Below are 21,763 nucleotides of genomic sequence, written 5' to 3' on the forward strand. Positions count from 1 at the left end.
AGCTCCCTCCTTTCCTGAAGTCAATGATTATAGCTCATGCTGAGAGCCGGCCTCTCTTTACAAGTTAAATGAACACATTGAATGTCTCCCGCAGCTCACTGCGAAAGGTACCAGCAATTACCTCTATTTGACAGATGAGAAAACTGAGGCACTGAGAGGGAAAGGGATTTGGTCAGGGTTACACACTTTAAACGTGACTGAGCTGCTTGGTCCCAAGGAAGGTAAACAGAACATCGTTTTTATTTTGGTTGAGACAGGTTTCACGTAGGAGGCTGGACTTAACTCTTCACCTTGCCGAGGCTGGCCTTGAATTCAACTTCTTGAATCCACTTCCAGGGTGCTGAGATTACAAAGCCAGCCTCAGGCAGACCACTGATTTTATTTATTTTTGTTGGTATGTTTGAGGAAGGGTCTCACTAGACCCTCCTATCTCTGCCTCCTGAGTGCAGGAATTAAAGGTGTTTGCCACCATCCTGACTTAAAGGCATAAACGACATAGGATTCATCTAATGACACACACTTGGGTAGCTTCTATCCCATTCCACTTATGACTATACCTCCATGAACCTCAGAAAGTTTTTCCATTAGTCTCTTTCAGCCAAGTCAACAGGCATCACTTTATAGATAGGAGTGTGCATCAGCAGTACAGCACCTGCTTAGAGTCCCCAAATAGAGGCTGGGGAATGGCTCAGTGGTACATTTGCTAACATGCAGGAGGCTCTGGGTGCCATCCTGAGTACCATAGGGGGAAAAAAATTATATGAAAGAAAAAAAGAAAAATATGTATTGAAACCACACATACCTGTTGGGTAGGCATTTCCTCCAAATCAAAACATTCACTCCTGAAGGGAGAAGGGAGGCTCTTAAGACTCAGGAAGCTAATAAAACTTTAAAGGCTCAGAAAGTTGCAAGATTTTGTTTTGTTTTGCAGGCAGGGTCTAACCCTAACCCAGGCTAGCCTAGAACTCAAAATGATCCTTCTACCTCAACCTCCCAAGAGCTGGGATTAAAGGCCACCACGGCCTGCTTGAAAGCTACAAAATTAGCAAGGCCCTGCTCAAGGTCAGACAGCAGCCCAGGAGCGGAGACTGATAGGTGGGGCTGCGTGTAAACCGCACACAGAGCTCCAAGTCCTCAGGGATGCAGCTGTCCTGAGTCCTCACCCCTCACCCATGCTGGGTGAGCTTTTTGGCAATACAGCTGCCATAGTCACCCATGTTCCTGTAAGTAACCTCAATAAACTCACTGGTTCATCAAGATGGACTGGAGTGGCATCATTTCTTTAATCTGTCATTGGTACCCTATCTGGGGTAAACAGATATTTCTTCATGTCTTCTGTAGGAAAAGTCATGCAGCAATTCCTGTGATCCCAGGACAGAGAAAACAAGAGGCAGAAGTACCAGGCCAGTTTGGCTCTGTATTGAGACCACCAAAAATTTAAAAAAAAAGAAGGAGGAAAAAAAAGCAAAGAAAAACTACAGCTAAGTGTGATTACACACACACCTGTAATCCCAGCACCTGAGAGGTGGAGACAGGAGGATTAAAAGTTCAACAGGGAGTTCCAGACCAGCTTGGGCTACATAAGATCCTGTCATTAAAAAAAGGGGAGGGCTGGAGAGATGGCTCAGTGGTTAAAGGCATTTGTTTGCAAAGCCTAGTGGCCTAGGTTCAATTCCTTCAGCCACCCACATAAAGCCAGATGGGCAGTAAAGCAAGAGACTATGGTGCTCAAGCACGGGCACACACACACACATACACACCCACAAGCAAATGACTACAAAGAGCTTCGATTCTTCAGTGACAGATCAAACAAACCTTTAAAAATTTTTGTTTTGTTTTTTTGAGGTACAGTCTCACTCTAGCTCAGTTAAAAAGCTTTTAATATGAAACACTTTCAAAAGTTCTTTTTGGCAAAAACAGGTAGGGCAGCCACCACCCCACAGCCCTGAGGGGAATTCAGCACGATGGCTAGAGCCTGAAGTCCAGTCCTGTAGCAGCTTTGCAGGAAGAGCTCAGTCCAAGGGTAAATTCAAGTCCACAGGTGAAGTAGCCAGGATGCCGGCCTGCAGAGGGACATAGGAGCTCGTGACTATGAGAGGGTGCTTCACACACAGCAAACACAACAGATGGGGGAAGGGGCAAGGAACAGACAGGAGCAGACATCAAGAGACAGAAACCTAGAAAGAGAGGAGATGGAGACAGCAACAAAGACTCAGATACAAGGACACAGAGTCCTAGGATTTTAATGACTATGTGGTGGCTTTGTACTGACATCAATCCCTGCCCTAAGAACTTTTGCCCCTGTAAGTCACAGTTAAGATCAGAAGCACACAACTGGGGTTTGAGGGAGCCCTTCCATGATGTCCTTGCTCACTGCCCAGCCTCCCCTCAGGCTCACCCTTTGTTTTCAAATGAGAGAAATTTGCCAGGCATGGTGGTCCAGCACTTGGGAGGCAGAGGTAGGAGGATCACTGGGAGTTCAAGGCCACCTTTTATTTTTTTTGGTTTTTCAAGGTAGGGTCCCATGCTAGTCCAGGCTGACCTGGAACTCGCTATATAGTCTCGGGGTGGTCTTGAAGAGGGAGATTTTTTTTAAACTCTTTTATTTATTTATTTACTTGAGAGAGAGAAAGATACAGGGCATGCCAGGTCCTCCAGCTACTGCAAAAGAACTCCAGATGCATGTGCCACCTGTGCATCTGGCTTACATGGGTCCTGGGAGAATGTAACCTGAATGTAAGCACCTTAACTGCTAAGCCATCTCTCCAGCCCAAAGAGGGAAATTTTAAAAAGTATTTTTATTTTTATTTATTTGAGAGAGAGACAGAATAGGTGCACCAGGGTCTCCAGTCTCTGTACACAGACTCCAGATGCATGCACAACCTTGTGCATCTGGCTTACATGAGTCCTGGGGAGCTGAACCTGGGTCCTTTGAAACACCTTAACTGTTAAGCTATCTCTCCAGCACAGGCTCACCTTTTTTAAAAGGGAAAAAAAAAAAAAATAACAGGGATGGAGAGATAGCTAAGTGGTTAAGGTGCTTGCCAGCAAAGCCTAACAACCCAGGTTTGATTCCCCAGTACCTACATAAAGTCAGATACACAAAGTGGTACATGCATCTGGAGTTTGTTTGCAGTGGCAGGAGGCTCTGGTTCATTCATTTTTTTTTTTGTTGCTCGGTCTGTCTCGCCAATAAATCAAAAATATTTAAAAATAGGGCTGGAGAGATGGCTTAGCGGTTGAGTGCTTGCCTACAAAGCCTAAGGACCCCGGTTTGAGGCTCGATTCCCCAGTACCCACGTTAGCCAGATGCACAAGGGGGCACACGCGTCTGGAGTTCGTTTGCAGCGGCTAGAGGCCCTGGCATGCACATTCTCTCTCTCTCTCTGCCTCTTTCTCTCTGACTGTCACTCTCAAATAAATAAATGAAAATAAACAAAAAAAATTAAAAAAAAAATTTAAATTAAACAGGGCATCTGGAGTTTATTTGCAGTGGCTAGAGGCCCTGGCATGCCCATTGTCTGTCTGTCTTTCTCTCTCTCTCTCTCTGTCTCTATGCTTGCAAGTAAATAAATCAATAAAGTAAAAAAAAAAAATTAAAGAGCTGGAAAGATGGTTTGTTTTTGCTGGCCTCGAACTCATAGCGATCCTCCTACCTCTGCCTCAGGAGTGCTGGGATTAAAGACCTGTGCCATCATGGCTGGCTTGATTTTTTTTTCCCCCTGAGCTTCATTTCATTTTTAAAAATATTTTACTATTTATTTATTTGAGAGAGAAAAAGGCAGAGAGAGGGAAGGGATCGAGAGGGAGAGAATCTAAGCAATCTCTAAGCCGTCTAAGCCATCGCTCCAGCTCTCATTAGATTTTTTTTAAACATTTTATTTTTATTTATTTATTTGAGAGCCACAGAGAGAGAAAGGCAGAGAGAGACAGAGAGAGAATGGGTCCGCCAGGGCTTCCAGCCACTACAAACGAACTCCAGATGCTTGTGTCCCCTTGAGCATCTGGCTAACGTGGGTCCTGGGGAATTGAGCCTGGAACCAGTGTCCTTAGGCTTCACAGGCAAGCGCTTAACCACTAAGCCATCTCTCCAGCCCTCTCATTAGATTTTTATTTATTGATTTATTTATTTTTTTTTTGGTTTTCAAGGTAGGGTCTCATTCTAGCCCAGACTGACCTGGAATTCACTATAGAGTCTCAGGGTGGCCTTGAACTCATGGCAATCCTCCTACCTCTGCCTCCCGAGTGCTGGGATTAAAGGCATGTGCCACCACGCCCGGCTCTCTCATTAGATTTTTAAAAAATATTTTTTAAATATCTTATTTCTTTATTTAAGAGAGAGAGAGGAAGAGGCAGAGAAAAAGACAGAATGGGCATGCCAGGGCCTCCAGCCACTGCAAATGAACTCCAGATGCATGTGGGTCCCTGGGAATCGAACCGGGGTCCTTAGGCTTCACAAACAAATGCCTTAACCACTAAGCCATTTCCCCAGCCCCCAAAACATTTTTATTTTAGAGAGAGAAAGAGTCAGAGATGGGCTGGAGAGATGGGTTTAGCAGTTAAGTGCTTGCCTATGAAGCCTAAGGACCCCAGTTCAAGGCTCGATTCCCCAGAACCCACGTTAGCCAGATGCACAAGGGGGCACACGTGTCTGGAGTTCGTTTGCAGTGGCTGGAAGCCCTGGCGCACCCATTCTCTCTGTGTCTCTCCCTCTGCCTCTTCGTCTGTCTGTCACTCTCAAATAAATAAAGAAAAAAAAATTTTTAAGAGTCAGAGATATACAGACAGAATGGGCACACCCAAGCCTTTAACCACTGCAAATGAACTCCAAACACATGTCATCTACACCTGGCTATTTTATTATTTTTTTGGACTCATGCGACCCACAGTGGTCTCAAACTCCTGCCTCTACTTGCCATATGCTACAATTAAAAGCACGTGCTACCACACCTAGCTTACAGCTTTAGCTCCTGTATTTATTATTTGTAGTGTATGTATGTGTATGGAACTCAGAGCTTTACCTGTACCAGCCAAGCACTCTGTTAGGAAACCACACCTCTACCCAGATGGCTGACTTTAAGTGGGGACTATGGGCTGAGGCTAGCTCCCTGGGAGAGCGCTTGCCTGGTACGTGCAAGACCCTCAGTTATCTCCATGCAGCACTGGAAAATAAATAAATAAATAAATATGAGGATGCCTCCCTGGGTGATACAAAATACACCAGAACTAGAGCTGGAGAGATGGCTTAGCAGTTAAGGCACTTGCCTGCAAAGCCAAAGGACCCAGGTTTGATTCCCCAGGACCCACGTAAGCCAGATGTACAAGGTGACACATGTGATCTGGAGTTCATTTGCAGTGGCTGGAGGCCCTGATGCACCAATTTGTTCTCTCTCCCTCTCTCTCTCTCTCTCATAAATAAATAAAAATAAAATATTTGAAAAAAAATACACCAGAAGGAGCAGAGTTGACAAAGCAGGAGTCCCCATAAAAGGGAGCTGGGGCCTGGTACTACTGGAGTCACAGTACTAGATATGCAGTAGAACCAGGCCACAGACTTGAGTACCAGGATGATCCCATTTTCCTCCACACAACCACCCTATACAGGTGAAAAAACGGAGGCCCAGGGAGGGCCACCCACCATTTTGCCCTCACAGACCTTGTTAGAGTGCGGTTCAAGCCCCAGACACGCCTCATATACAGGTGGTGCTCATTAAACACAGAAAGAAGGAATGGATGCAAGACCAGGGAGGTACACACACTTTACACAGACACCTAAGCTGCCCCTTAAGTTGAGTGGGGTCTCACCCAGCCCCCCTGGGCCTGGATCCAGGGTGCGAAGCTGTGCACGTGCTCCACACTGAGTCCGGCCAGTGTTCCCCCAAACCGCAGCACCCGCCGGCTCAGCTCCATGGCTAGAGCCAGGCGGGCCAGAGGCTCCGGGGAGGGTGGCGGGGGCCCGGGACACTGCAGGGAGGGTCCAGGGCGGCTGGCAGGAACGCTGCCTTCCCGGCGGGAGAATAGCTCCACCAGGCGGTCAAAGGAGCTGATGGACATGCGGGCCAGCTGGCGGTGCAACATTGGGTCCGAGGCCAGCTGGGGGAGGAAAATAGGAGTCAGTCTCGCCCTTATGGCCAGCCAATAGGGGTCGGGGGCGTAGCTCCTAATTCACGCTAAGTCCCGCCCACCCTCATCTACCGCCTTTGCCAAAACAGGCTCCTGGGGAGAAGGCCTAGGATGCTCAGCCACACTTCTAATTCCTGACAGCCAGTTAAACCATGCAGCATTTCAGGTGCGGTGTCGGCTGGATTTCCTGGCCAAACTGCCTGTTGTCTTCTCTAGAAAGAGCCTGAGGCTGACCTGGGGTCGACAGAACCTTGCCCTCTAACATAGATGCAGACAGTTAGATCCCTCCAGCAGGCTGTTTTCCTCCCCATTTTAAGCCACGCCCCTACCATCATCATTCAGAGGGTATGATTTTGTTTTTGAGGTAGGGGTCTCTTTCTAGGTCAGGCTGACCTGAAATTCGCTATATATCTCCTACCTCCGCCTCCCGAGTGCTGGGATTAAAGGCATGCACCACTACTCCTGGCTCTTTATTTTGAGCCCAGCAGACTGGTTTTTGTTTCTTTTTTTCAAGGTAAAGTTTTGCTCTAGTCCAACCTGACCTGGAATTTACTATGCAGTCTCAGGTTGGCCTCAAACTCTGGTGATCCTCCTACCTCTGCCTGGAAAGTGCTGGGATTAAAGGTGTGTACCACCATGCCTGGTGCTTTTTTTTTTTTTTTCCTAATGCGAGAGAGAGAGAGAGAGAGAGAGAGAGAGAGAGAGAGAGAGAGAGAGAAAGAAGGGGGGGAGGGAGGGGGACAGAAAGAGGGACAGAGAGGGAGGAGGGGGAGGGAGGGAGGGAGGGAGAGAGAATTAGTACACCAGGGTCTCCAGCCACTGCAATTGAACTCCAGATGCCTGTGCCCCCTTGAATGAATATGCATCACTGTGTATCTGGCTTAAGGAGGACCTGGAGAGTGGAACATGAGTCCTTAGGCTTTGCAGGCAAGTGCCTTAATCCCTAAGTCTTTTTTATTTATTTATTTATTTATTTTGAAGCAAAGGGTCACTCCTGTCCAGGCTGACCTAGAACTCATTCTTTGTAATTCTGTAGCCCAGACTGAACTCAAACCCAGAGCAATCCTCCTACCTACCAGTGCTGAGATTAAAGAAGGGAGTCACCAGGCCCGGCCCAATTAGAAGTTTTTGAGACAAGGTCTTATTATGTAGCCTGGAACACTCTCCATATCCTGAATTTATAGCACTCCTCCTTCCTCTGCCTTCTGAGTGGGAGTACAGGCATGCACCACAATGCTGACTATCAGATTTTAGACATCACCCCACACTCACTGTTTTTCTTAGCCAATTAAGCCCAATCTCACATTGATCATGCTTCTGGTCTCCTTGTTTGAGTTGTCATTTTTGTATGTGTGTGTACATGTGTATGGTATGCATGCATGTGTGTATGAATGTTCTCTTATGCATGTACACATGTGTACATGGCTGTGAAGGCCAGAAGTCAACATAGGGGTCTTCCTTGATCACTTTCCACCTTACTCCTTGAGACATAGTCTCTCACTTGAACCCAGAGCTCACTGATTAGGCTAGTCTAGCTAGCCAGGTTGGCCCAAACATCCTGTCTCTGCTTCCCAAGTACTGTGTAGTGGCTTGGTTCAGGTGTCCCCCATACACTTATGGGTCCTGAGTGCTAGGTTCCCAGCTCGTGGCAATTTAGGAATTGGATTCTCCTGGAGGCAGTGTATTGTTGGGAGCAGGCTTATGGGTGTTGCAGCCAGCTTCCCTTTGCCAGTGTTTGGCACACTCTCCTATTGCTGTTATTCACCTGATGTTGGCCAGGAGGTGATGTCCACCCTCTGCTCATGCCATCATCATTTTCTCCTGCCATCATGGAGCTTCCCTCAAGTCTGTAAGCTAAAATAAACCTTTTTTTTTTTTATTCCCACAAGCTGCTCTTGGTCAGGTGCTTTGAATATTTTATTTATTTACGAGAGGGAGAGGGAGAGGGAGAGGGAGAGGGAGAGGGAGAGGGAGAGGGAGAGGGGACTGGCATAATGAACACAAGACACATGTACATCTGGCTTTACACGGGTCCTAGGAAATTGAACCTGGGTCCTTTGGCTTTGCCAGCAAACGCCTTAACCGCTACACCATCTCTCCAGCCCTGTTAGGTGCCTTATACCAGCAATGAGAAGCTGAATGCAACATACTGGGATTACAGGCATATGCCACTATCTCCCCAGTTCTTTTTTTCTTTTTCTTTTCCTTTTATTTTGGGGGGGGTAGGGTGGTAGGGTTTCACTCTAACCCAGGCTGACCTACCTGAAACTCGCTCTGTATCTATAGTCCCAGGCTAGCCTCCAGCTCACAGCAATCTTCCTACTTCTGCCACCCAAGTACTGGAAGTATGTGCCACCACACTTATCTAGCTCCCCAGTTCTCATTGGGAAACCTTTTACTGGACAGGGGAGACCAGAGGCCTTGAGTTTGCTAAATAAGGGCTTTGCCACTGAGCCAATCCCCAACCCCTCTTCTGCATGTTTCTAGTGAACCCAGTCCCTGAATATGCATTTAGGCAATATCCTTCTAACAACCATTCAAAGCCCATACTCTGATCAGTCATCTGAATTGTTCCTGGAACAAGGAGCCTTGCCTTTCTGGCCCCATCCAACCAGTCAGATCTAGCTTCTGACCTAAGTGCCCACCATCCTACAACTGTCCTCCCTAAAGCACGGTGTAGAGGCCTGTCACCTTCTGGTTGATGACTTCTGCCTCTTCCTCCAGCAGGGCCACCAGCCTCCTCAGCAGGGCTTCTTTCTCCGTGAGTGGGGGACCCTGGCACTCTGGGGGGCAGAAGAGAATTTGCCTTGGGACAGAGCCCTGCCTGCCCTTCAATCCTCATCTCTCCCCAGAGTTTGTCTGTAGCTCACCTGGGCTAGGTGGAGATTGCAATTGCTCTTGGACCAGTTGTTCCAGCCGCTGGGCCACCAGGGCGTAGAAGTCTGGAGTAGCTGGGCCTAGGGGAAAAGGAGCCAATGACTCTTGGTCTTCAGGACATTGTGGATTTATTTTATTTTATTTTTTATTGACAACTTCCATAATTGTAAACAATATCCCAAGGTAATTCCCTCCCTGCCCCCACTTTCCCCTTGAAACTCCACTGTCTATCATATCCCCTCCTCCTCTCCATCAGTTTTTTTGTTTTATTTTGTTTTTCAAGATAGTGTTTCACTCTAGCCCAGGCTGACCTGGAATTCACTATGTAGTCTCAGGGTGGCCTCGAACTCATGACAATCCTCCTATCTCTGCCTCCCGAGTGCTGGGATTAAAGGTGTGTGCCACCATGCCCAGCTTTTTAGGTCATTGTGAATTCTTTCCGCCCAACCACCTTGCCAGCTAGCGTTTGATTTCCACTTTACAATGGGATAAACTGAGGCCCCATAAGCAAACTTGGTAAAAGATGCTAAATCCCAGTCTTCCTACTTTACTGTGTCTCTAAACTGAACTTAATATAAGAGATGAACTAGACTCTGAAAATTATTCCATCCCATGTTGGCAATCAGATAATAGTCCTGCTATTACCATTCTATGCTTTGCCCAGTTCAGACATCACCAATTAATAACAGCACTCATCTCCACAGCTATAAGTTCCTTTACATGCAAGCCATTACTAGTCTATCCAAGCACACCTTCAAGAAGAAAACTGTTGATCTATGTAGTCTCAGGGTGGCCTTGAACTCATGGTGATTCTCCTACCTCTGTCTCTGAGTGCTGGGATTAAAGGCATGCACCACCACAACTAGCTTTGTTTTACTTTTCTGAGACAGGGTCTTGGCCTGTAGCCCAGGCTGGCTTATTTAAACTTATAGTGAGGGCTGGAGAGATGGCTTAGAGGTTAAGCGCTTGCCTGTGAAGCTTAAGGACCCCGGTTCGAGGTTCGGTTCCCCAGGACCCATGTTAGCCAGATGTGCAAGGGGGCGCATGCGTCTGGAGTTCGTTTGCAGTGGGTGGAGGCCCTGGTGCGCCCATTCTCTCTCTATATATATCTGCCTCTTTCTCTCTCTGTCTGTCGCTCTCAAATAAATAAGTAAAAATAAACAAAAAAAATTAAAAAGAAAAAACTTATAGTGGAAAAAAAAAAAAAAAGGAAAAGCCAGGTGTGGTGGTGTATGCCTTTAATCCCAGCACTCAGGAGGCAGAGGTAGGAGGATCACCGTGAGTTCAAGGCCACCCTGAGACTCCATAGTGAATTCCAGGTCAGTCTGGATTAAAGTGAGACCCTACCTCGGAAAAAAAAAAAAAAAACTTATAGTAATCCTCCTGCTTCAGCCTCCCAAGTGCTGCAATTATAGCTGAGTCACCATGCCCAGTTCTGTTGATCATTCTTTTTTTTTTTAATTTTTTTTGTTTATTTTTATTTATTTGAGAGTGACCGAGAGAAAGAGGGAAGGGGGGAGGGGGGGGATGGGCCCGCCAGGGCTTCCAGCCAGTGCAAACGAACTCTAGACGCATGCGCCCCCTTGTGCATCTGGCTAATGTGGATCATGGGGAATTCAGCCTTGAGCCAGAGTCCTTAGGCTTCACAGGCAAGGTTTAGCTTAATCGCTAAACCATCTCTCCAGCCCTCATTCTTTTTGTTTGTTTGTTTGTTTGCTTGCTTGCTTGTTTTTCAAGGTAAGGTCTCACTAGCTCAGGCTGACCTGGATTTCACTATGTAGTCTCAGGGTGGCTTCAAACTCATGGTGATCCTCCTACCTCTACCTCCTGAGTGCTGGGATTAAAGGTATGTGCACCACGCCCTGCTCATTCTTCTTAAAAATATTTATTTATTTATTTATTTGCAAGTACAGAGAGATAGAAGAGGTAAAAACAGAGATAATAGGTACGCCAGGGCCTCTAACCGCTGCAAACAAGCTCCAGATGTATGTTCCACTATGCATCTGGCTTTATGTGGGCACTGTGGAATCAAACCAAGGTCATTAGGCTTTGCAAGCAAGTGCCTTAACCACTGAGATATCTCTCCCAGCCCCCCCCCTTTTTTTTTTGTTTTTTTTTTGTTTTGTTTTTTCGAGGTAGGGTCTCACTGTAGCCAAAGCTGACCTGGAATTCACCATGGAGTCTCGGGGTGGCCTCGAACTCAAGGCAATCCTCCTACCTCTGCCTCCCCATTTTTTTTTAAAGAAAGAGTATGTGTGCCAGGGCCTCCAGCCACTGCAAACGAACCCCAGCTGCTTGTGCCACCTTGTGCATCTGGCTTACATGGGTACTAGGGAATTGAACCTGGGTCCCTAGGCTTCACAGGCAAGTGCTTTAACTGCTAAACCACCTCTCCAGCCCTCTGTTGACCATGTCCAGTGATCCTTTACTCCATTCCTACTCTGCTACTGAAAAAAGAGAAGAGCAAAGAAAATGAATGATATTTCACCAGGCATGGTGGCACATGGCTTTAATCTCAGCACTCAGGAGGCAGAGGTAGGAGGATCTCTGAGAGTTTGAGACTACCCTGAGACAGATCAGCCTAGACTAAAATGAGAATCTGCCTTTAAGACAAAAAAAAAAAAAAAAAAAAAAAAAAACAGGGCTGGAGAGATGGCTTAGTGATTAAGGTACTTGTCTGTGAAGCCTAAGGACCCAGGTTTCATTCTCCAGGTCCCATGTAAGCCAGATGCACATGGTGGTCTGGAGTTCATCTACAGTGGCTGGAGGCCCTGGTGCACCCATTCTCTGTCTCTCTCTCTCATAAATAAAAATAACTTTAAAAAAAAAAAGAAAGAAAGAAACAACAACCCAAGCTCCTTCTTTTCTATTTGGCCTACTGGGGCTCAAAGTGGTTTTCCCTAAGTACCAAGGATGTACAAAAGCAGAGAGATAACTTGCCCAAAACGGTCTAAAAGCCTCTGCAGGTCACCCCACAGAATCAACTACAGCCTCTGCAGGTCACCCCACAGAATCAACTACATCCTCTCCAGGTCACCCCACACAATCAACTACAGCCTCTCCAGGTCAACCCACTGGTAGAAATCTTGAATAGAAATTGTGCATGCTGGCACATGCCTATAATCCCAGTACTTGGGAGATTGAAGCAAGAGAATGCCAATGAATTCCAAGTTAGCTTGGGTTACATAGTAAAACCCTACCTCAACACTCAGCCCCCTCAAAACATAAAGCACTCTAACTGGGCAAGAGACGGTGAAGACTGGTGCTGGAGACCCCCCAGTTTAATAATCTTGACCTGGTACCTCTTCCTGCCTGGACTTTAGGAAGCAAGGCTTCAGTCCCGTCTGGTTTCACTGGTGATTTGGGTAAATTTCTTACCAGGCTCTGATCTATAGCAGGGGCGGAGGGGCAGGAAGGAAGGCCGAGAGGACTCTGGAGGAGCAGCTCCTCTCCCCAGGGGACAAGGGAGACATCTGCGAAGGCGGCTCAGGAAATTTCTTGGCTCCTCTTGAACAGGGCTCCTGGGGATGAGGACCTCAGAGTGACCCCAGAGAGCCCTGGGCAAGTAGTCCCTCTTTCGTCCATGCAATCCAAGACAGGGTACAGGGCCAGATTGAAGAGAAGAGACAGGCTGAGAAGAAGAGCAAGAGTCAGGAGGCTCTTGACTCAAATGCTGCCCCTGGAGATGGGGTCTCTTACCTGGGTGGAGTTGGAATGAGGGACCCAGCAGCTTCACCTTGCTTCAGGAAAGCAGCTAGGACCCTCAGAGTGTCCTCTCGAAGCTCCAGGTCTTCAGAGCCTGCCATGAAGGCACCTGGGGGAGAAGGCAGGGGATGCATCCAACCATAGGAGGATGCTCACCAAGAGTTCAAGGCCACCCTGAGACTACAGACTGAATTCCAGGTCAGCCTGGGCTAGAGTGAGACTCTACCTCAAAAAACAATCAAAAAAAAAAACATAGAAGGGGGCTGGAGAGATGGCTCAGCGGTTAAGGTACTTGCTTGCAAAGCCAAAGGACCCAGGTTCGACTCCCTAGGACCCACGTAAGCCAGATGCACAAGGGGGTGCACGCATCTTGAGTTCATTTGCAGTGGCTGGAGACCCTGGCACACCCATCCTCTCTCTCTCAAATAAATAAAAATAAAATATTTTTAAAAACATAGAAGTCTGCTCAAACTTCTAGTCCTTGAATGACAATGCCAAGGCTTATGATTCCCTCAGGAACCGTGTGCTAAGGGCTTGGACTCCTAGGCTATTTGGAACATTTGGAGTCTTGATGCTCAGATGCTTGATATCTGTGGGCCCAATAATCCTAGCATAGCTATGAATGCAGCCCAACACATTTATAAATGACAAGGCCATGTTGCAATGTCAAAAAGTTGTACAGCCAGGCATGGTGGTATACACCTTTAATCCCAGCATTTGGGAAGTAGGCAGATGTAGGAGGATCGCCATGAATATGAGGCCAGCCTGAAACTACATACTGAGTTCCAGGTCAGCCTAGGATAGAGTAAGAGCTTACCTCAAAAAAAAAAAAAAAAGTTGTACACAGGGTTGGAAAGATGGCAAGGTGAATCCCTGCAAAATCTGATAGCTTGATGGTCTGGGTTTGATTCCCAAGTACTCAACACAGGGCCAGAAGCATAAAGTGGTACATGTGTCTGGAGTTCATTCGCAGTGGCAGAAGGCCCTAAAGCACCATTCTCTCTCAAATAAATAATTTTTTTTAAGTTAGACAGGAGCTGGAATGATGAATCATTAATCAAAGGCACTTGCTTGCAAAGCCTGCTGTCCTAGATTCAATTCCCCAGTACCTACATGAAGCCAAATGCAAGAGTAGCTCATGTGTCTGGAGTTTGTTTGCAGAGGCAAAAGCACACACACGTGCCATATATATTTTTTAAAGAAGGGACACCACCTCTCGAAGAACAGGAATGATTCATCCTGGGAAAGGAAGAGGCTAAGGTCTACATTTTACTTAATTTATTGTTTTGTTTTTCAGATGGGTTCTCCCTAATAGCCCATGCTGGCCTTTAAATCCTGGTAAACTCTCTGCCTCAGCCTCGGAGTGCAGGGATTACACACCTGAACTACCACACCAGGCTTGGATTTTTGGATATAAGAAAGGAGGTAACTGGAGTTTCAGACTCCTGAAAGAATATCTCATCCCTTAAATGCAGACAACCCTTAGAAGATTGGGAACTACCAATCCCAATAGACCTCCTCACAAACAGTCCATTCAGTCTGCACTTTTTTTTTTTTTCAGGTAGGGTCTCACTTTGGCTCAGGTTGACATGAAATTCATTCTGTAGTCTCAGGGTGGCCTCGAACTACGGGTGATCCTCCCCCCCGAGTGCTGGGATTAAAGGCGTGTAGCACCATGCCCGGCTTGAGTCTGCATATTTTAAAAATACTTTCATTTATTTATTTGCAAGCAGACAGAGGAAGGAGATCTACAGAGGATGGGCGCGCCTGGACCTTCAGCCGCTGCAAACGGACTCCAGATGCACGCGTCACTTTGTGCATCAGACTTTACATGGGTACTGGGGAATCGAACTCATACCTTTAGGTTCTGCATACAAGTACCTTAACCGCTGAACCACCTCTCCAGCTCAATCTGCATATTTTCATTGCGCAGCCTGCTGGGAAATGTAGTTCCAACACTCTCACGCTGGCATCTCGGGGTCTCCAGCCACTTTGAATGTCGGAGAAGCGGGACTGGAGGTGGCCACCCTGCAGCTGGGACCCTATTTCTCCCCTCCTCATTCCAAACTCTCCCCCGACACCCTGCTCACCAGGTCGAGGGTCCAGTGGCCGGCGCCACGGCGTCCACTCAAACTTTCTTTTGGGAGTTTAACTTTCCCGCGCCTGCGCACTAGGACAGGCTGCAACTGCCCCCGGGAAGGGGCGGGGCGCCGAGTGCCTTTTGATTTGCATACGACGTTCCCAGCATGCCTGGGACAGGAAGCCCATAAAAGGGCATGAAGGGATAGACTGGGCCCCCTGCCAGGGTCCTTTGGCTTTTGGTTTGAGTTTCTTACCGAAATAATGAAAAAGTTGCTCGTGTTTCTAGAACTCGAAAAGGAAAAAAGCCTCTGCACTCGAAGGCTCAGCTGACAGCAGGAGGGGTTGAGCTGCGAGTTGGCGACGCTTCGGAGCCATGGCCACCAGCACCCCGCGCGCTGGCGCTCACACCGAAGGTAACGCGGAAGGCCGAGGAGAGCTGGCGTGTGGGGGGAATTCTGGAACGAGACCTAGGGCCCGGTGCTGGGCGTCGGCTGCGGAAAGGCTAAAAGAGTCGAGCGTGGAGGTGCAGGCCTATAAAAGGCCGAAAAGGGAAGGCACGAGGATTGCTGCAGGTTCGAAGCTAGCCTGGGCTGCATAGTGAGTCGAGGTCAGCCTAGGTTCCAGAGTGAGTTCGAGTTCAAAGCTAGTCTGGGCTACAGAGTGAGTTCTAGATCTGCTTGGACTACATAGTGAATTCAAGTTCACTAAGTTTAAGGCCAGACAGGGCTGCAGAATGAGTTCCAGGCCAATCTGGACTGGATAGTGACTTGGGAGGACTGCCTGGATTGCATAGTTGAAGGCAAGCTGAGGATATAGAGTGAGGTCCAGGTTAGTCTGGGCTACATAGCGAGTTTAATGCCAGCCAAAGCTACAGGCTGAGTTCGAAGCTAGCCTTAGCTGTCTAGTGAGTTTGAAGCCAGTCTGGGCTACTGAGTGAATTCCAGACCAGCCCGGACTTCACAGTGAGTTCAAGTCTAGCCTAGTCAATTTAATGAGACCTTAAAAACCAATAAAGAAAGAGAAAAGAAAAGAAGAGTGGGGCATAATGGCACACGCCTGTAATCCCAGCACTTGGGAAGCTGAGACAGCAGGATTGCAAGTTCAAGTCCAGCATAGGCTGCATAGCCAGTTTGAAGCTGACTTGTCTCAAAATACCAGAAATAAAACAAACCAATAGAAAAAAAAGAAGATGGGGAGTGAGGTGGCATTAGTATTACAACACCTAGGGAAGGAAAGAGTGGGTGCTGCACATCAGAGGCCATCATCTAGAATGTGGGGGTGTGCCCTGGAGGAGAGGCACAACTGTTATGAACAGTTGGGGATGAAGGATGTACTCTGAAAGTGAGTAGGAGTTTTCCGTGGGAGAGCTGTGATTGGAGGTCTACACTAGGGTTAGGAAGTAGTATTCCTTTGAAGTAGGGTTATCTGCTCTGGATGAGTGTTGGAGAGTTTACATTGTGGAAGGGGTTCCCTGTTGGATATGGGAGAGTGTCCTTGCTGCAGGATGGGAGTGCAGGAAGAGAGGGTTCTCCTGTTTGTACCCCAAGAACACATGGGTGAAGACTTGTACCATGGCCTGTGAGAGGGAGGTATGGTATTGGGTACAGATGCCCCTACCCAAGTGGGCTAACAAACTGCCCTTTGTGTGCAGGCCGAAACATGGGAAACCAAAAGCCACGGATCTTGCCCTGGCTGGTGTGGCAGCTGGACCAGGGACAGCTGGAAGGCGTGTCCTGGCTGGATCCAAGTCGCAAGCGCTTTCGCATCCCTTGGAAACATGGCCTGCGGCAGGACACTCAGATGGAAGACTTCGGCATCTTCCGGGTGGGTGCTCCATGGGCCTGGTAAACCTAATAGAGCTCCAGCCCTAGGGAAGGAATTGGAAGGGGTGGGGGTGGGGCAGGGCTAGCCCCACAGGGAAGGTTGATGGATGGAGGGGCAAGGTCTACAGGTTCAGGTCTGTAGACTGTTGGTGAGCAGCTGGTTGGGATCCATCTCCTAGTTCCCCAAGTAGGACCCAAGAGCAGTTGGGTGTCCCAGAAGAGCATTTGGAGATGGAGATCTTGGTCATGGAATCCTTAGACATGAAAGGCCAACTCCAAACTTTAAAGGTGGCGCTGCCAACCACCAAGTTAGCACACATTAATGATGGTAAGCCAGTAAGATGTGAGAAGCAGAGGTGAAGTTAGATACCACGTAGGACCTAGACAGATAGTTTAGGAAGCAAAGCTTGAAACCAAATATGGTTGGCATGCCTCTGTGATCTTCAGCACTTGGGAAGTGGAGCCAGGTCAGCCTCAGCTATACAGTGAGATTGAGACCAGCTAGGACTAGGTGAGACCCTGTCACTCATTCATTCCTACATACACGCACTCACGCACAGCAAAGACCTTTGGTGCAGAATGAGGGGAGGGGGTGAGGATGGCTAAGGCTCACTGAATGGGAAATATGGAGCTGCAATCCTGTGCATGGAATTTGGTGGGAAGTGTGAGGATCCATGATGGTTCAAGTCATCTTAACTATCTGGTAAACACTGGTGCCACAGGCCTGGGCCGAGGCCAGTGGTGCCTACATTCCAGGAAGGGATAAGCCTGATCTGTCAACCTGGAAGAGGAATTTCCGATCTGCCTTGAACCGGAAGGAAGGGTTACGTTTAGTCGATGACCGGAGCAAGGACCCTTATGACCCTCATAAGGTGTATGAGTTTGTGTCCTCAGGTGTGTCAAGGTGGGATTTTTGGATCTTGGAAGGCTTGGGTTTGGGAGGGTCTTTGTCCCCTCCCCACCGCTGCTCACTCTCTCTCTGGACAGGAGCAGGGGACTTTGTGCAGCTGGATTCCTCTCCTGAAACCAATGGTGGAAGTAGTATCTCTGATGCCCAGGTGAGAATGCACTCAGGCCCTTTTGCCCTCAGCCTTGCCCTGCCCCCACTGGCCTACAGGGACATCCTGTCCTATCCCCCTCGACCCCCCCCCCCCCCGGCCTTCTCTTCTAGTCTGCCACTCATTCACCTGTCCCAGACAAGACTCTGTTTTGCTCCAGGGAGACCTCTTGGAGTTACTGGATGACATGTCCTTAGCCCCCCTCCCTGGCAAAGGGCCCTCGGGCCTGGCTGTCACTCCTGAATGCTCTCAGCCCTTGTTGAGCCCCAACTTGGACAGCCTCCCAAACATGGTACCTCAAGACAACCCTCTGAGGCAGCTGCTGGTGGCTGAGGAACAGCGTGAGTACCAGCTGAGGGGTGGGAGTGCTATGGCAGGTACAGTGGTCCTCACACCGACCCTCTCTAACTATTCCTCCTTCACACTGCTACTCAAGAGTGGGAGTTCGAGGTGACAGCCTTCTACCGAGGACGCCATGTCTTCCAGCAGACCATCTTCTGCCCAGGGGGCCTGCGACTAGTGGGCTGTGAGGCTAGCGACAGGACACTGCGCTGGCAGCCAGTAATACTGCCGGACCCCGGACTATCCTTGACAGATGGCCCTGTGAGGAACTGCGTGAGGCGTGTGCTGGACTGCCTAGGCAAGGGTCTGGCCCTGTGGCGGGTAGGACAGCATCTCTGGGCCCGGAGGCTAGGGCACTCCCATTCCTATTGGGCCATAGGTGAGGAGCTCCTCCCAGACAGCGGCCGTGGACCTGATGGAGAGGTCCCCAAGGACAAGGATGGAGAAGTATTTGACCTGGGGCCCTTTGTAGCAGGTGAGTGCCCTGCCTGGCAATCAGCAAGATACCATGGGTGATTGAGCTCAGACATTGCTGCCTTGTGTACCATGGCAAAGGACCACCTCCCCTATCAAGAAGCAGGGACTGACTCCTCTACCTGCTGTTTGATGGGTGGGGCACAGGTCCCCTGCACATAAGGTAAAAGGAACTATGTTACAGGGCATACATAGATTGATGGTTGGGGCATGGCTCAGCAGTAGAGCTCCTGCCTACAATCCACAGTGGGGGGAGGGGGCGGGGGGTGTGGCTCACAGGTAGACCTCCTGCCTAGAATCCAGTGAGGGCTGGGGCCCTGGCTCAGCAGTAGGGCATTTAGCACATCTAGGCCTTGAGAAAGGAGATAATCCCTCAGGCTCCACTATCCAAAAGAAGTTTCTGCAGTGATAGGAGTGAGCAGCTTCCTCATGTACCATCCATTGTAGTCTACAAGCCATGACTGTTGAGAACCCAAATGAGCCAAGTGCAATTTAGCAGTTTGTTTGTTTTTGCTTTTTCAAGGTAGAGTTTCACTCTAGCTGAGGCTGACCTGAAATTCACTCTGTATTCTCAGGGTGGCCTCTAACTCAAGGTGATCCTCCTACCTCAGCCTGGGATTAAAGGCATACACGGCCACACATGGCTCAATTTAGCAGTTCTAGTTTCTTGTTTTCATTTTTGAGGGTGGAGGAGAAATAGAATGGGCATGCCAGGACCTTCAGCCAGCTGCAAATGAACTCCAGAGGCATGTGCCCCTTGTGTGCATATGTGACATCGTGTGCTTGCATCGCTGCTATGTGGAACCTGGAGATTTGAACATGAGTTCTTAGGCTTCACAGACAAGTGCTTTAACTGCTAAGCCTTCTTTCCAGTCCTTTTGTTAATTTTAATTTTTTTTATTTATTTACTTGGGGGAGAGAGAGAGGAAGAGAATGGGCATGCCAGGGCTTTCAGCCACTGCAAATTAATTCCAGATGCATGTGCCACTTTGTGCATCTGGTCTACATGGGTCCTGGGGAGTCGAACCTGGGTCCTTTGCAGGCAAGCACCTTGCTAAGCCTTAACCTCCAGCCCTTATTTATTTACTTATTAGCCCTTATTTTTTTTAATATTTTTTGTTAATTTTTTATTTATTTATTTGAGAGTGACAGACACAGAAAGACAGAGGGAGAGAGAGAATGGGCGCGCCAGGGCTTCCAGCCTCTGCAAACGAACTCCAGACACATGCGCCCCCTTGTGCATCTGGCTAACGTGGGACCTGGGGAACCGAGCCTCGAACTGGGGTCCTTAGGCTTCACAGGCAAGCGCTTAACCACTAAGCCATCTCTCCAGCCCTAGCCCTTATTTTTTGTTTTTTTTTTTCAAGGTAGGGTGTCACTCTAGCCCAGGCTGATCTGGAATTCACCATGCAGTCTCAGGGTGGCCTTGAACTCACAGTGATTCTCTTACCTCTGCCTCCTGAGTGCTGGGATTGAAAGTTCGCACCACCATGCCTGGCCCTTGTATTTTTTGAGACAGGGTCTCATTTTGTAGCCCAGGCTGGCCTTGAACTTGCATCAGTCCTCCTGCCTCTGCTCCTGAGTGCTGGAATAACAGGTCTATTGTACAGGACAATGCACTGTAAATTTTTTCTTTTTTTTTTTTTGAGGAAGGGTCTCATTCTGGTCCAGGCTGACCTGGAATTAACTTTTCAGTCTCAGGGTGGCCTCTAATTCAACAACTATCCTCCTACCTCTGCCTCCCAAATGCTAGGATTAAAGGCGTGGACCACGACACCCGGCTACACTGTAAATTTAAAGAGCTATGGCAGTGTGGTGGTTTACACCTATAATCCCAGCACCCTGGAGGACTGCCATGAGTTTAAGAGCTTGAAGCCTACCTGGGCTACAGAGGGACTTCCAGGCCAGCCTGTACTAGAGCAAGGTCTTGCCTCAAAATAAACAAACAAACAAAAACAGCCACAGGTGGGTACTGGCAGTATACTGGACAACAGTACCTTAAGGGCTAAGCAGCAGAGTCCACTGCACACCCTTGCAATATGGACTGTCCTCCTAGGGCTGCTTCCAGGATGGGTTGATCTCCCAGCCCTCCCCCATGGGAAGATGGAGGAGGAACACATGAGTTTGTGCTAGAACTGCTGGGCTTTGCCCAAACAGGCAGCATTTATGGTGGGAGAGGACCATCTGTAGTCAGCAGCATATTACAGGAGGTTAAGTAGGGGGTTATCTTCCCTCCCTTGACCTGGCTTCTGGGTCTGCAGATCTTATTGCCTTCATGGAAGGAAGTGGACGCTCCCCACGCTACACCCTGTGGTTCTGTGTAGGGGAGCCATGGCCCCAGGACCAGCCATGGGTCAAGAGGCTCGTGATGGTCAAGGTACCTGTAGTCTTGGGCTCCAGGGGTTGGGTGGGTAGGCTTATTGAGGGCAGCAGTGGCAACCAATAACTATAATTCCCAGAAGCTCCTCCAAGAAAAGAACACCTTCCCAGGGTCTCTGCAACCCATCGCCCTCTGGAGCTTTACATGGCCTTCATCCAGAGCCTGTTTCACACTGAATGCTATAGGCGCTATCAGACAGCAAGACCTGGTAGCCTTCTGAGATCTACAGCTCCCAGGAGTCCTTATAGCTGCTAGCCCTAGAGACTCTGGATGCTTATGTTTGTGACAGAAGAAACTAGTTTCCAGCAGTTTTGGGACTAAGCATGTATTCTGAGCTATGCTGGTAGCCATAGTTAAAGGTTTGCCCTGACTCCTTCCATGCCTCTTGCAGGTGGTTCCCACCTGCCTCAGGGCTCTGTTGGACATGGCCCGGGTTGGGGGAGCTTCCTCCCTGGAGAACACTGTGGACCTACATATTTCAAACAGCCAGCCCCTGTCCCTCACGTCTGACCAGTACAAGGCCTACCTCCTGGATCTGGTGGAGGATATGGACTTGCAGGTCACTGGGGAGGACTGAGGCCAGCTCCATTCACATCAATAAAGCAGTTCCCACCACAGTTATTGTGTGTGTGTGTGTGTGTCTGGTGTTGGATTTCTCCAGCCTCAGACCAATGGTTATCTGCTGGGGTCTCAGTTTACTTGTCTGCAGTGACGGTAACTCAGGTGTTCACTGTGTGAAGACCAGACAGAACACACAGGGATGCCTTACACTTGCCAACTTTCCCCCTGTGGTCAACCCACAAAGGGCCACAAAGGATGAAGTGGAGATCACAAGTCTCAGAGCTGACGCTGTTGGAGAGACTTGTAGGCATTGTGGGTAGTATACTTAACTTACAGCC

At 48.6% G+C, this 21,763-nt stretch overlaps 2 protein-coding genes across 2 annotated transcripts; one reads left to right on the forward strand and one right to left on the reverse strand.

The window, feature by feature from the left end:
- Positions 1–1,863: 1,863 nt before the first annotated feature.
- Bcl2l12 (BCL2 like 12) lies at positions 1,864–14,892 on the reverse strand. The gene is made up of 7 exons (XM_004672235.2): positions 14,796–14,892; positions 12,700–12,814; positions 12,379–12,521; positions 8,994–9,080; positions 8,815–8,906; positions 5,806–6,093; positions 1,864–2,063 (listed from the first exon to the last, which is right to left on the reverse strand). Exons 2-7 carry the CDS (start codon positions 12,804–12,806, stop codon positions 2,013–2,015), a joined length of 768 nt encoding a protein of 255 aa, XP_004672292.1. The 5' UTR covers positions 12,807–12,814; positions 14,796–14,892; the 3' UTR covers positions 1,864–2,012.
- Positions 14,893–14,968: 76 nt separating this feature from the next.
- On the forward strand, positions 14,969–21,481 carry Irf3 (interferon regulatory factor 3). Its single transcript, XM_045133217.1, has 8 exons — positions 14,969–15,200; positions 16,439–16,611; positions 17,333–17,504; positions 17,598–17,668; positions 17,829–18,009; positions 18,105–18,485; positions 20,746–20,861; positions 21,256–21,481. The coding sequence occupies exons 1-8, from the start codon at positions 15,161–15,163 to the stop codon at positions 21,439–21,441; spliced, it is 1,320 nt and encodes a 439-aa protein (XP_044989152.1). The 5' UTR covers positions 14,969–15,160; the 3' UTR covers positions 21,442–21,481.
- The last annotated feature ends 282 nt before the right edge of the window (positions 21,482–21,763 follow it).

The sequence above is a fragment of the Jaculus jaculus genome, chromosome 14, assembly GCF_020740685.1.
Source record: "Jaculus jaculus isolate mJacJac1 chromosome 14, mJacJac1.mat.Y.cur, whole genome shotgun sequence".
Taxonomy (NCBI): Eukaryota; Metazoa; Chordata; class Mammalia; order Rodentia; family Dipodidae; genus Jaculus; species Jaculus jaculus.

Excerpts from the sequence above, each read along its gene's own strand:
- Bcl2l12 (XM_004672235.2), bottom strand. The coding sequence starts at position 12,806 with ATGGCAGGCTCTGAAGACCTGGAGCTTCGAGAGGACACTCTGAGGGTC. Across the intron at positions 12,522-12,699 it reads CTCATTCCAACTCCACCCAG|GAGCCCTGTTCAAGAGGAGC; the intron begins GTAAGAGACCCC and ends CCTCATCCCCAG. Across the intron at positions 6,094-8,814 it reads CAGAAGTCATCAACCAGAAG|CTGGCCTCGGACCCAATGTT; the intron begins GTGACAGGCCTC and ends TTCCTCCCCCAG.
- Irf3 (XM_045133217.1), top strand. The coding sequence starts at position 15,161 with ATGGCCACCAGCACCCCGCGCGCTGGCGCTCACACCGAAG. Across the intron at positions 17,505-17,597 it reads GTATGAGTTTGTGTCCTCAG|GAGCAGGGGACTTTGTGCAG; the intron begins GTGTGTCAAGGT and ends CTCTCTGGACAG. Across the intron at positions 18,486-20,745 it reads CCTGGGGCCCTTTGTAGCAG|ATCTTATTGCCTTCATGGAA; the intron begins GTGAGTGCCCTG and ends CTGGGTCTGCAG.